General features: G+C 37.0%; 1 protein-coding gene across 1 annotated transcript in view; it reads right to left on the bottom strand.

Moving 5' to 3' along the window:
• Positions 1–387: 387 nt before the first annotated feature.
• LUZP2 (leucine zipper protein 2) overlaps positions 388–14,688 on the bottom strand; it is a 76,453-nt gene continuing 62,152 nt past the window's right edge. Inside the window, exons 9-12 of the mRNA XM_083863116.1 lie at positions 12,967–13,131; positions 9,914–10,006; positions 2,169–2,246; positions 388–1,562 (exon numbers count right to left, since the gene is read on the bottom strand). Coding sequence (XP_083719242.1) covers positions 1,458–1,562; positions 2,169–2,246; positions 9,914–10,006; positions 12,967–13,131 — 441 coding nt within the window. The 3' untranslated portion in view covers positions 388–1,457. The remainder of the gene's footprint in view (positions 1,563–2,168; positions 2,247–9,913; positions 10,007–12,966; positions 13,132–14,688) is intronic.

Here is a 14,688-nt window from a genome sequence, read left to right as displayed (position 1 = left end):
GCCACAATCTCACTTCTTTTGATCCTTAAAAAGGATAGTCTTGAGCCCTACTTTGTCATCATTTGGTCAGCTCATGAGGTTTCTTTCCTTTTAAAATTGTATTTTCTCAAGGCAGAGAAGCCTACCATTCTGCAACTATCTACCTTTGAGTAGAGGAGCATCTACAGTGTCAGGGTGAAAGATTTTTCACACCAGCAAGGAAAAGGCAGGCATGGCAGGAGACTCTTGAAGGACTCTTCAATGCTAAAACTGAAGACAAAGCACCGCTAAGTGAAATTAAGAAACTGTCTATTTGCTTTTAAACTGATACAAAGCAAGAAAAAGTCAATTATTACAACTACTTCAAATCTAGTAAAAAGTGTGTGCATTAAGACAAAGGTGGAAGTTTACAAGTTACAACTGCTGAGAACACTTCTTGCCAGGGATAGAACAGCATTGCATCAGGCAATTTCCTGTTCCTACTGTTGTTGAAAGATTTGCCTCTCAACAAGATATGGCACATGAATCCTTAAATTGGACCAATAATGACACACACACAAACCAACAAAACACTCTCTCTTCCTTCTCCTCCCTTTCTTTCCGCTTTCTTGTCACAGAGTGTGTGACTAAGGAGGAACTGAAAGAATCCATGAGTGACAGACCTCACTCCAATCAATGCACTCCTCCTTGATGGAGTCACCAAAGGCCAATGGCAGTGGACAAAACAAGTCCTTTAAAGTCTATTTTATTCTGTGGAGATCAGCACAAATATAAGGGATGAAACTGACTTCCCACGGCTGCCATCCAAGCTATGAAACTGTAACTCAGCACCACCACCTGCCAAGTTTTTTGCTTGAATCCCCAAAGACATGATGCTCTTTATCTCCATCTCTTCAACTCCAATTCTGTCAGCTTTTCAGTGTTCAAAAATGGACTAGTTAAGATAGCAGTGAGGAAAAAAAAAAAAGAACAAAATAAACTTATTTTATTGTGTAAGTAAGTAGATTTGAAATGGAATTACTGGAAGGTGACTACAGATGGACCCCCACACACAGTTCTCTTTTTACAGCTGCACTTAAAGATTGTACTTCAAATATGGTTCCACAGATATTTCCCCACACACACTGACTGCCCCTTAATCTTAACACCTAATCTGCCACAAAATGCCATGAAATCAAACAGACTGAGAAAATACTGGAGAATGGCTGTTGTTTACAAAGAAGGTCATTTATAATCTACAATTACTGGTAAGGTAGAACAAGAGTTCAAAAACTGGACTGCATTACAAAGCATTTCTTCCAACATCCATTCTGGATTATTGCTGTAAGGTACCCATGGGTCTGTTCTAAACTAATTTACAGACATTGATAAAATAGTGAGAAATGCATGCTTTAGAAACCTGGGCCATTTCATGCCTTTGTGCCAACAGAAGGTGAGGACGGCAGAGATTGGCATTTTGCAACGTAGATTTGCAGCATTTAGAGTTTTTTTCCTTGTGTACCAACTGATTCTTTGTATTTTTTCTCTTTTTTTTCAGGTGACTTTTTATCTTCAGGTTTAGTCCATGGAGGGTTGTGCAACTTCTGTAGAGGTGAAAACATCATCAGTGTAAACATTGTGTGTAGAATACATATATACATAACAAAAAATAAAAAAAGTGTGTTAAAAATCCATGGCAATAGTGCACAGAGAGCTGTATTTCCTTGGAACTGACGTACCAGTTATAAACTATTGCAGCAGAATGTGCCATTTGCCAACTGTGCCTAGAAAAGGGGCCTGTTCTCTATTAAAGGAAGCATATTTAACAACCTTCACAGTGCAAAACCCTGCAAGTCTGATGCTGCACACAGCTTCATATAATTGCATGTGATATATATATAACAATTAGATATAGATATAAAATTATTTTTGAAATCTCTCTCTGCTCCTGCTTCCAGGGCTATAGCCATCACACTATGAAATTAAGCCATTTGACTACTAGTTCTTCAAATATTTAATAGTTTGCAAATTGCTACCAGCCAGAGAACATTTTGAACAGATGAATTGCAATTGGATGCAGTCAAAGTCTGAACTAAACAGTCTTCTCTTTAGAGACTGAACTTGGTGGAGAATATGTAATTACACTTCAAGTGATTGCATTTCACCAGACCTTTTAGTAAAACCCCAGGAATGGCTCTGGAAAAGAATACCTGAAAGCTTTTCTCTGTTCCTGCTGCCTTCAAACGAGATGTTGAATCATTCCCACTCCCCAGACATGTCTTGGCAACCTGGCAATACAAATGGCAGAGAGAACTACTTTAGATTTTTGCCTAAAATATTCCATTTTCCTAAAAAAAAAAAAAAAAAAAAAATAAATTTCCAAAAAATGCCAGGTTTTCTTTGAAACCTGTTTGATGAACTGGACCAAAGTTTTCATGGCTAAGCTCATCCCAGATTCCCATCATCCCTGTAATAGTCTTTAACAATAAATTCCTGTGGCAGCAAGTTTAATAACTTAATACTCATCCAGCTTTTTTACTTCATGTTTAAATCTCATCACAAAGAGTCAAGTTTACTCCTACAAGTTGTCCTAGGGAACAGAAAAGTCATAAAGTCATCACAAGTGTATTTTATGGGTGAGGAAATAGTAACAGCTGAAAATCAGCATTACAGTTACAACTTAGCTCTGTTACTATTCTCTTGTCCAAACTCTGGATCTCTGAGGTATAATAATCCCTGAATGGGAATATAAACTCACTGAATGGGGAAGGCTGATGACTCTCAAGGTGCAAAATCTTGTTACATTAATTGCTGTCATTTCATTCAAGGAATGATGTTATATTCTTTGCCCATTTGGTCTTTAATATGTGGGAAAACTGAGTTGCACAGCATAAATCAAATTAATTACAAAGCAAATTTTTGAACCAAGGAGATCTCTGGATATGAAACCAGAGATTTACTCAACACTGAAAATTCTCCTGTACTTAAATCACAGTTCCTTCAGGAGTAGGATTAAGGATGCCATAGGAAAAGGAGTTGAAACCTGAAATACAGTCAAATATTCATAATACTTGGTAATTACTCTGAAATGAGTTCACATTGGAATTTCTCTACTTGTTTTGCTATTAAAACTGATACATTTAAATGGAATGAAAATGCCAGGGGTTTTTAAAGTTTGAAGTCATCAAGACTCTTTTCAATGTAACAGTGGGGAGGGTTAGTAATGTTTAAGCTACTGAAGTGAGCCTCTGAGATGATGCAGATGGATTTGATGTGAGGAACTCTTTTTCATATTTTCCCACTCTAGACAGTAGCATATAAAAGTTGGATTAATATAGGGAATAATTAAGGCAGTATTGATTAAGTTAATGTCTATTGATAAAGCACTTGCTCCTTTTATGACAAAAAATCAAACAAAACATCAAACAAATGTGGTTTATGTCTTAGATAAAAAGTCAAATGACAGGGTAGCAATTTTTAGTAGACTTTGAATACTTTTAACCTTGTAAGTGCAGTCCTGCCAAAACTTCCATTTAAATTATTTACTAGTAATCTAGATTTAAAAAAATATTTCAAGCTGAATCATGTTCAGAAAAAAATGAGGGTTTGAGTGACTTCTAGATGTCAGCTTGAGGACAAAAGACTATAGGTCAAACAATGAACAGGACTGCAAACTGTGTAATGAAGAAGACAAAAATAATGCTAATTAAATAGAAGATAATTTACATATCCAGAATTTACTCTGACTGTACATGCTAGAACATGAAATCAGGTAACCTATTTCACCAACATAATTTATAGGAGAGAGGAAACAAAAACTATTAATTGAATTAATAAAGCTATAGGTCAACTGCTTAAGACATATGCAAAGGAAGAAAAACACCAAACCATGTCTGCCTTAGAGAAAATAAAAGCAAATGATAAAAACAATGATTTATGAGTGAGTAGTCTTGCACACTTTTCTGATAGACCAGATAAAAAAGGCTGTCCTGACAGGAAAAGAGCAATAAAGATTTATGTCTGTAGTATTTCAGATTTGTTCACTCTGAGTTATTTTCTTTTCAGTAGCACACCCCGGGGATCGCTGTTGGAGAAAGACAGCAGGGACTTTTCCTAAAGAATGTCCTTATGTTGTTAAAGCAGAACACATTCATTACTGATTGCCTGTCCCTGTGAAACATTGTACATCATTAACAAATCAATCACAGACTGAACAACAGCAATGACTTTCAATGTGCCATCAGTCAACAACAGATCAATAGCCAAGAGTGGAACCAGTTCTTATGGATGAGGTGTATACACACACACACACAATATAGATATACACCTATAAATACTGTGTGTATATATATATATATATAGGTGTGTATATATATGTATATTTATATATATATATATATATATGGATGGATGTATACATGTGTGTGTATATACATATATGAGTATAGATATACACGCACATATATACATATACCTATATATATAAATAAAGATATATATGTATGTATACATGTGTGCATACATATGTATATATACACACACATATACCTATATATATATTTATATGAATGTATGCATACGTGTGTGTATATACATATATGTATATAGATATAAACACACATACATACATATACCTATATATAAATATACATATTTGTATGTACGTATGTACACGTATGTGTGTGCGTATATATACATATATGTATATAGATACGCACACACACACACAGAAGTTGTGGCTTTTTTTCACTTTGGTTCCTAAACTGAGTCAGATGAGTATTAAGAGAATCTTCTGCTCTATGTGTAAGCTGGGGTTAACAGAACCCAAATTGAATCCCGTCCTCATACGACCTCAGGCATGTACACACACCCCCCGCCCCCCCATGTGTGTATTTACATGCTTTTATAGTGAGATATATATATATATGCATATATAAACACATAGATAGACAAACACACAGAGTACATATATCTATCTGTGTGTCCCTCAGCTAAAGACCAGTAGAGAAATTTAAACCCAGTGTAGTGGAATACCTTTCACAACCTCAGGTGACAGACAAAGCAAGTAAAATACTGAACTTTTGTTATTGTTGCTAGTTCCCTCTATGCCAAATACTGGATTGTTTTGTATGTTTTTCTGTGACTGTCTGTCTGTCAGCTTCCCTCCCATGCGAGGTTCACTCATTACAAAAGAACAAAATGAAAGCTTGACATGGCAGAAATGATCAAAAAGCAAAAATAATTGCTTTCCGAAAGTAAAGGCGTGGAAATGTTGTCAGGGTGGTGTTTTATTTTATGGAAATGAGATTTTAGAAGTATCTGCTGGAAGAGATACCGGGACCATGCCAAGCTTTGTATCAAGATTTCAATATTTGAGGGACATATCTCAGGGAGGAACTCTGTGTTTCACCACAAGAGCAGCATTTCTGTACCTTGCACCACGATCACTCAACAGTAAAAAAATGCCCCTCAACATATGCTTGAACAGAGAGACACAAGTGGGCAAAAAGCAGCTTTCTCCACTTCTGTCAGAGATGGATCACTTAATTGCTTTTCTTCCAAGGAGTGAACATTTTTTTGGAAAGATTATTACTGAAATGTTAATAAAATGCTAACAAAAGAGTAAAAACATCTCTGAAGGAAATATTTAGGAGGTAAAAAAATCCCACCTGATCTCAAGTCAGTCCTGTCAGCTAAATACAACTCCATTGGATCTTCTTGTACCAACATTAACAAGGCAGGCTGTAATTTAAAATATTGCCAGCAATACTTCAAGGATGTTCTGGTTTTCATAGCGAGTATACCATGACATTTCACTATATGGATTATTTTCCCCACTGTTGGGCAGTAAGCTGGACGAGTTCTGTTTGCACAGAACCTCTCAGTCCCAGGCGAGTTTTCAATCAGTGCTGACTCCAAGGGACGGCAGGGAAGAGGCCCTGCCTTTCTCTCCCCATCTGCAGACTCTGAACAAGACACAGCTATCTCTAGAAGCAATGCAGGCTCCTGTTCCAACACAGCTGCAATGAGTTTGGAATAAATATGAAAGGATTTTTGCCTGCCCCTCTCCTTAATGCTTCCAGAGAAGTTCAGGCAGGCTCTTAAGCTACATACTAAAAATATTTTAGGAAGAACAACCTTCAACCCCAAGAGTTGATGCCCAGCCAGGTGATGACCCTTGGGACATCAGCCAGTGTCTGTCTCTCCAGGAACACAGAAAGGCAGAGTGTGAATGCAGGGCCAACACAATCACAGCCAAATCATGTTGGCCATTTCCTTGTGTGTGCCTGAAGGACTGCAGACCAAAAGGGAGAAAACACAGAAGAGCTGGGCAAGACCAAAGCCCTGGAAAGCTCTAAAGTAAGGAGACAATTCCAAACACCATGCTTTGGTCTAGCTGAATAATACTGGATGGCTGAAATACCACAACATTCTTAAATCAGCAGCTTATTGTTAGCATGATGAAAGGCTGTCTTCTAATGAACTCTGCATACAAGATGATTAAAAAATACTCTTCTGCATTTACGAGACTGACAGCACAACGAAAGAAAAAATCCAACAATATTCTCAAATTCTAACTTAGTTGTGGAAGTTTATTTCCTGCCATTGGCATTTAGAACAAAAAAGGTCTTTTCTCTCTGACTATTTGTTGTGTTTTCTCTTGCCTCTCTCTTTAAGGAGCATGAGAGGATGCTTAAACTCAGATGATGTAACTGCTGATGGCCTTCCTAGTCCTCATTTACAGAACTGAATTTGCTTTAAGGGTTCTATTAGTTTGAAATTTTGTTATAACAATGGTTACTTTTTCCTCTTATCACTCCCTTTGGAAAACTATTGGAGAGTGCAATGTGATCAAAGCTCTGCAACTAAAACCGACTGAAGACAATAAAGCAAAATGCTGTGGTTGCTTAGAAATGGGTACAATTTTGGCTCCAAAACTCAATGTCCTTTGTCACTGAATGATTAATACAGTGTTTGGTTACTGCAGGAAATTAGGGCAGTAAATAAAAGCACTATCACTTCTATTTATGAGAGAAGATTCTACAGGGACAAAGCAAACAATCTAATATGACAACAGAGAACAAAGAATGATTTTATAAATTCTTTGATGTTTTAGCGAGACCAAAGAAATGGTTTTAAATGACATGTCACATGCATAAGAATTATCTGACATCAAAAGGGAATAAAGTCAATTCTGGTGTAAAAGCCCAAATCCCCCAAGCTTTTGGGAAGACACAAAAAGGAAGGGATAGAGGGGAAAGAGCTCTGCAGAACTCTGGTTCTGCACAGAGACTTTCAGGAGCCAGACATAGGAAAACATCTCTGGATAAGACTAAGAAAAAGTTGTATTGACAAGATGCCTCTAATAAAGTACAAGTAATCTAAATAATGGAAACTTGTACAAGAACATTGAAGTTAATGGGTTTTTTTTGGGTTTGGATGAATTTCAGATTATATATCACAGGATATCCTACCTACTTCTGGCTATTACTGGTCCTATGTCAAATTTCCTTACAGATCAATATCAACAGTGACTCATTTCCAAATTTACTAGTTGTCCAAATTTACTAGTCTCCCACTAGTATCCCATTTGTCAATAGATTTTCATTTGTATTTGTTCTAATGTGAACTACACTAATTATTGTGAGCAGGCATAAACCTCATAAATACAAAATTGCAGAAAGATCACAAATTTAAGACAGAGATGGTAAAAATACCAGTTGGAACCAGCACTAACCATTTTGCTTTAGTTTTTGCCTTAATATCTGTAAGATTGCATGTCCTTCTCTAGTTAGTCCTCACTACCCTAATTCTTACAAAATATCAATCACATTTTATTTATCAGAGACACAATAAAAAGATCTTTGTAAAGTTCTGAGCAAAGATTGCTGAAATATTATGTTTCTAAGCAAGAGAATTTAAAGTACATCTTCACTAATTTTTCTTAAAAAATGCTGCATTACAACCTATCATATGTTCTTAACCATCCAACCTTAATCTTCCTTGATTGGGAGTGAAGTAGCTGTAAAAACTTCAGAAAAAAAATTACACACAGCCCAGTAATGATAAAAATACAATAAAAACTCTTCCCAAAGTGTTGAATTTTTTTCAAGTGGTGTTCACAGGTACAAACTGTAGCTTTGCTATATTACTGAAGTAATATGATCCTCTGGGAAAATAAATTCCTTCCTGTTCTTTAGAACTTCAGATGTTATCTCTAATGCCAATATATGAAGGTTAATTGTTAAAAGAGACACTTTTAGTTCAGTTCTCCAAGCTAATAACTTGAATCTTCCTTGTGTGTCTCTCTCTGTTAATGTGAGATAATAATAATGATGATGATGATGATGTTGCCAGCCCAATGCCATCACCTGCACTACTTTTATGTCCAGGTCAGCCAATGTTCAGATGGACAGTGTGTCTGTCTGCTGACTGACTAAACAGCTAAAAAAGCTGCCAGAAGCACAAAATACAACCAGTGGCTAACCTAAATAACTAAAACCTTGATTTCATGGAAAAGTCAGTCTTTTAGGTCTCTTTCATCACAGTACTTGATACAAAAATTAAATATTCTTTTGATTCTTGAAATATGTTAACAGTTATTTTCTTTTTCTTTCTCTTTTAATGTCTTCACTTCTGTAAAAAAGAGCTGTTTAAACTTACTTACACAACTATTTAGCCTAAATTACTTCAGTCTCTACCAAAAGTCTTCTACATTTCACCAAACCTTCCATAACTTTTCCAAGGAATAACTGACCTCTAGTCATAATCTAAATGGAGTTCACTCCAACTTCATCATTTTACATGTTTTTTCTTCTCCTCCTTCCGTTTTTATTACCAAATGAAGTTCTCTTTACCTTTAGACATTAAGAAATGTGCAGCAGCCAAGTATGCACTCTTACGGAAATGCAATTTCTCCTTGTTCAGTGGAAGATGTGGCAGAAGGGAGGTTAGTTAGAACTGAATAAACTTGTCATGTATTTGCTATAAATGGATACTGTATAATTTTTAAAATAATTTACTGTGTACTGAATTAGCTAAGATTTTTTTTCCAGAATTTTCTTCACACAGCCATGATCACAAACAGCTACCCAGTTACCTCCACAGGATTTTGCTTTATCTCAAGATATAAAAATATATTCAATACATATTGAATATTCAGTATATATATTTCACCTGCAAATTAGTCAGAGTAGCACTATACTTTTTGAACTATTGAGCAGAAAATTCTCAACAGTCAGAGCAGACTCTCTCAACAAAAATTGTCTTACTCATTTCTTCTGATTTTTTTTCCTGTTCTGTTTGTTTGTTTAGAATTCCAGCCACCACACATGCATTTGAGATTTCTGTTCAGAGCTCACACCATGGTGTCTGACTGAGTGCATGGTCTCAGTAAAAGCACCACGTTTAGCTTTCTGTCAGAGCTGCCAGAGGAAAAACACAGCTTGCAGCTTTTCTAGGCTGGCAATGAATGATTCCACATCCTCTCAACTCCTGTGCTGCCATGCCTGACATCTCCCCAAGGCTTTGCTCTATTAAACGAAGCATCTGTGAAGGCTGGGCCTGATTATTAGAAACAAATAAATTAGTAATAAATATAAAGATATGTAAAAAAGGTTTTTTGCATCTCACTACAATGCAGGCAACACTTCAACCAGGAACAAATGAATTCCTGAAATGGTTAAAGATCAAATTACACAATTTCCACCCCTGCTCTTCCTGCAACAGCTCCACCAGTTCTACTGAGCAGCTTTTAAAAGAAACCTGGATAACAGATATGCACAGACTGGCAGCAAAGAGCATTTGCTCCTCAGCACTTGAACACAGAACACAACTGGCTGATAAAATCTGTCCGTCATCCTGACTAGGAACAGTCCCACTGACAGTGGCCTAAAGCATTCATGTTCCCACAGAGCCCAGAGCAGGCCCTGGGTTTCAGGGGAACTCATCTTACATCCTGAGAATCACACTCCTGGGTGCTTTGATTTTCTCCCTTTTTCAAGGCCACGGGAAAAGTATCTTTCTCTGCTGAGACATTTTGCCAGACCTGAAAAATAAAAATAAAAAATAACAATTTAAAGGCATGAATACAATTGAGATAAACTATCAAATAATTAACAGGTGAAAATTCAGGATAACAATGAAAAACCAAGAGGTCAAATACTGCAAACCATTACCAACTTTATATACTGCATTTTCAGCAAATTTTACATGGGTAATGTCTTCATAGACATTCTGGTTAGAGCACTCCCTTGTAAATGATCACTTCACAGACAATCAAGATATTCTATCTCAATGCCCAAGGGAACCAAAAGCATTTCCAGCACTCCTGTTCCTGTGGCTCCTGTGGGCTCTGGGCAGACTGAGGCTGTGAGCTGACAGTTCATGAAGGGCTTTGGCTGACTCCAGCTGACACAGCCTCTCTCTGCTGGGACCTCCCCAGCTGCAAGTGCCAAAACTTGTTCCTTCTGCTGCCTCTGTCCTTGCCCAGAGTGCTCTGCTGCTGGGGAGGGCACCCTGCTCCCACTGCATCAGCCGGGGATCTCCTGCCAGTGAACTGCTGCGTGTTTGAAGCATCATTTCTTATATCTCCTGAAGCTTCTAGGATTTAAAAGGACAAAAAAGGAAGAACATGCACTGAAACTGTCCTGAGAGCATCGAATTGTCTGCAAGACACATGGAAACTCTTCAGGGGGTGGTGACAGGAAACAAAGCAAAACAATTTTTCCCTAAAGGAAAGTTAAAACTTTAGGCACCAGTTTTAAAACCTTTCTCATGTCACTTCTATTGCACTGAATTACTAAGTAACACAAAATTTTCAGAAATAATGGAGAACAGGAGAAACCAAACCACACAGGTCACTATTTATAATTTAACTTGAATCATGAAAAATAGTTCCATTCATAGTTGAAAAAAAAGAGTTCAAATAGTCTCTGGTCAACAGCTCTCCAATGAGGACTTGTTAGTTTTATAGAGCAACTGACTACTAAAAGAAGTAATGTAGAGATAAAAAAATTAAAAAGATCAATACAAATAATTGTTTTGTTAAATAATAAATGCCATTTAATCCCTGTATTGAGTGGCCTGTCTGTTCAGACTGAAAGAAATTACAGTTCTTCAAACCTAAATTTCTTCCCATTGAACAAAAGGAGCCTGTGTTCAATAAATGATAAAATATATGTTCACTTGATTTCTTGGCTACCTGACACAGTGAAATCCCATGGGATGCCAGCAAGCCCAGCCAGCTTTAAGCCTCACTAACTGTGGAGAATAAATGCCTGTGCATGGTGCTTCTGATTTCAGAATGTGATTCTTGCTAAAGATTGTACCTTAGCAAATGATACACAATTTCTCAGCATGTTGTACTCATTTCTACAGAACAAGAGGAAATTTGAGATTTTAGGTAAGTTGTCATCAAGAAAGTACTTTCCAAGTGTCCAATTTTCAGACGTTTACAGCATTTCCTATTTCTAGGAAACTGGAAAAAAGGAAAATTTCCAATTGTCTCCTGTTTTATCTTCAAAAGAGTGAAGCTCATTATTATATACTAGAACTCTTCTTCTTTTCTCTCTCCCAAAACAAAAGACAAGATTTGATGAGGTTTTTCAATTTCTATGATTGCCTCAGCATGATCAGATTCTGTATCAAACTGTTAAAATCACTTCCCAGAGCTGCAGTGCTCAGCCACCAGCCAAACCTGGAGCAGTGAACTGATCATTCCCTGTTTTCTGACTGAGGGACACTGATCCCTTCAGCTGCCACACAACCATCAGCTACAGTCACTTTCCACACTGTCACCCTGGGCTGGCACTGCTCTGACCTCTTCAGTTCCAGTTCAAACACCACCAACACTTCTCCCAAAGGCCAGAGGAGAAAAGCACAGTTCAAACACACTTCTCTTTCCATGGGCAAACAGCCTTCCCAAAACTGCAATCCCAAACTGTCACACCCATGGGCTGCTACTGATTCATACAGGGCTTTTTTTTTCCAGAGGTAAGAATTTTTGGAAATGATAATTTCTTCCTGTAAAACTGTTATAAAGGAACCAACAATCATAATTTTAGGAGCAGCAATGTGATATCCAGTTTTATAATTATCTTTTGCTTTCTGAAAATGTATTTTAATTTTAATTACATGTAGAAAGATGACTAATTTTTGGCTTCAGCCTATGCACTAGCAGTGAATACCAACAGCTGCCATATACAAATTACAAATTGGCCATGAGTTAGCAATTCCTATTTTTATTTCAGTTTTGGGATGAAAGGAGAACATTGAAGTGTCCTTCAGTTATTCTTCTGTAAAATTCCTTTTCACTGAAATTACAGAATTCTTCTAGATCTGTGTACTGAATCAGTTGAATTCAGGAGCAAAATGCAACACTGGAGATGGAAATTACCAGGACAGTTGTTAATCACTGTAAATCTTGACTGTATTATAATATTTGAATTTACTGACCCAAAACACTTTTCATCTTTTTTTTTTCCTCACACTTTCTCTGAAACTGCCCTTCTCATCTTGCAAGCCTGGAATATTCTCTATGGCCTATTGTCAAGTCCATTGACCCATTTTGGCAATTTTGATTTGGGTGTCCCAGATTATTTTATGGTTTTTATGTAATTTCTTTTCCTCTGAAGGAAGCCATGATAAGCAAACCCCATATGACTGTTTAGGGCTCTATTACCACAAACTCACTATCAGTGCCTGACAGGTAAATGATCCTATGAATTAACACCCTCGTTGATTTTAAATGCAAATCCATCTGCACTGGAGATTTGTTGTGCAGACACAATCCATTTACCAAGTGACAGAATTATGTTACTCAGTAAAACGTAGCTGCTTCCAACCCAAAACCCAATTTACTGACATCAGAAACAGTCTCAGAATTATCCTCAGAATTTGTCCTCATCTTCCAATGAATTTGAAATCCTCCTCAGTTTCAGTCTGATGCTCTTACAGGACAAACCTTCAAAGATGTTAAAAAAACTCCACTCAGGGGAGAAATCCTACCTTGGTGCTTGTCCCTGGCCATGGAGCTTTGGAGCCCTTTGTGCTGGGGGAATTCAGCTCCTCAGCTGCCCTGGGAGAGATGGGATCCACGGTGGGAGGCTGATGGTGCAGGACAGAGGAGAGGCAGAGCTGCACAGTCTCCTTCAGAGCCTTCAGCTGGGACTCCTGGGGAGATGAGAACCCATCAGTGCTCTGAGCTGTGCTGCTGTGAACACAACTGCTCACCTTCTCTGGCTGTGTTAACCCAACACTGAGGGGGAGCTGCTGCTGCTTCCCACTGATGGAAGGAATTAAGACTGTCTAAAGCAGGATTTTTCTGGGATTAAGTTGTCCTACATTAGACACCAAACTGCCCAGGAAGTCACTGCACTCCCTTCCCATCCCTTCAGGAAGTTTTATCCACATTGATGATTGCAAATAATGCTTAAATATAATTGTCTTCTGAAGAGAAAAATACAATTTACAAAATATCATACAGTCCCCAGGCTTTTATGTGTAATATCTACAGAGGAGTCATAAGTATTGCAAGACACAGACTTTGCATGGAGTTTTGTCTATAACATTTCAAATAATTGCTATTTTTCCACATTATAGATAGATTTTAATCCAACTAAGATGGCTTCCCCCATGAGCACATTACATTTTTGCACTATATAGTAAAAAAGCCACAGGTCTTTTTGACAGTTAAGGGTGTATTTGTCCAGACCCACTACTGTCCATGAAGCCAAAATAAAACTTGTAAGTGGTGAGGTGTTTGCAACTCATGTTAGAACATTTGTATTTCATTCCCAGAAACACAGAGAGAGATATTAATGGAAATAGAAGTCTGTAATTGAAATGATCTGAGAGATAAAGAACAATGATGTAACTACAGCAGGGAGGAAACCATATTTTAAATCTTTGTTTCATCAAAGCAAGATGTTAAATGTTAGCCATTGAGGTAACTTCTTACACTCATTTCAAGGGGAGTTACCAGCATTTGACATTAAAAAAACCCTATTTTTTTTTCTTATTGTTAAAAATGCACCTGTAAATACAGAATACATTCACATTTCAGTCACCCAAGATTTTTTAAAGCCACATAAATCAAGGTATATCATGGCAAAAGCTGGTGGAAAACATATGTATATATGGTGTAAAACATGTATATAATATTAAGCACTACAGATCAAGTATGTGAAATATGACATCTAAAAGTATTTCATAGTCATATTTATCCAAAGGATTGGCATACAGCAGGTTTAGTTTATTTTCTGAGCAAATATTTTTGAGAACGTGACAAATATTCTGTTTCACATCAGATAAACTTCCCTTGAACTGAAAGCAGGGAATGTGTCACATAATTGGAAAAAAAGAGTGTTTCTTAAAAAACCAAACAAAGCCAACTAGTAGAGTCTATTTCAATAGTAGGATGAAAAACAAGCATAGAAAGACTATTAATGCAGAGCACAATAGGGAAAAATAAAGAAATAGGAGATGGAACATGTTATGACCCACCCCTTAAGGAAAGGGTAACTCAGGTTCTTGTTAATAGATCCCTTGGGGCAGATTAGAATGAAAAACCACAGAATTATTTGTGGTTTATACCTATGTATCTGTTTTAGTTTAGAACAATTTGCTTGCAATGGAAAGCAAATATGTCACTGTTTGGGTTATTACCTACAGTAACATATCGATATTAAAGCACACAAATAACACTTAAGAAAATGAGGGGAGGGAGGG

Source organism: Zosterops lateralis (genome assembly GCF_965231275.1).
Source record: "Zosterops lateralis genome assembly, chromosome: 6".
In the NCBI taxonomy this organism is placed as follows: Eukaryota; Metazoa; Chordata; class Aves; order Passeriformes; family Zosteropidae; genus Zosterops; species Zosterops lateralis.
Note: the sequence above shows the minus strand (reverse complement) of the source record. Positions and strands in the feature narration are given on the sequence as shown.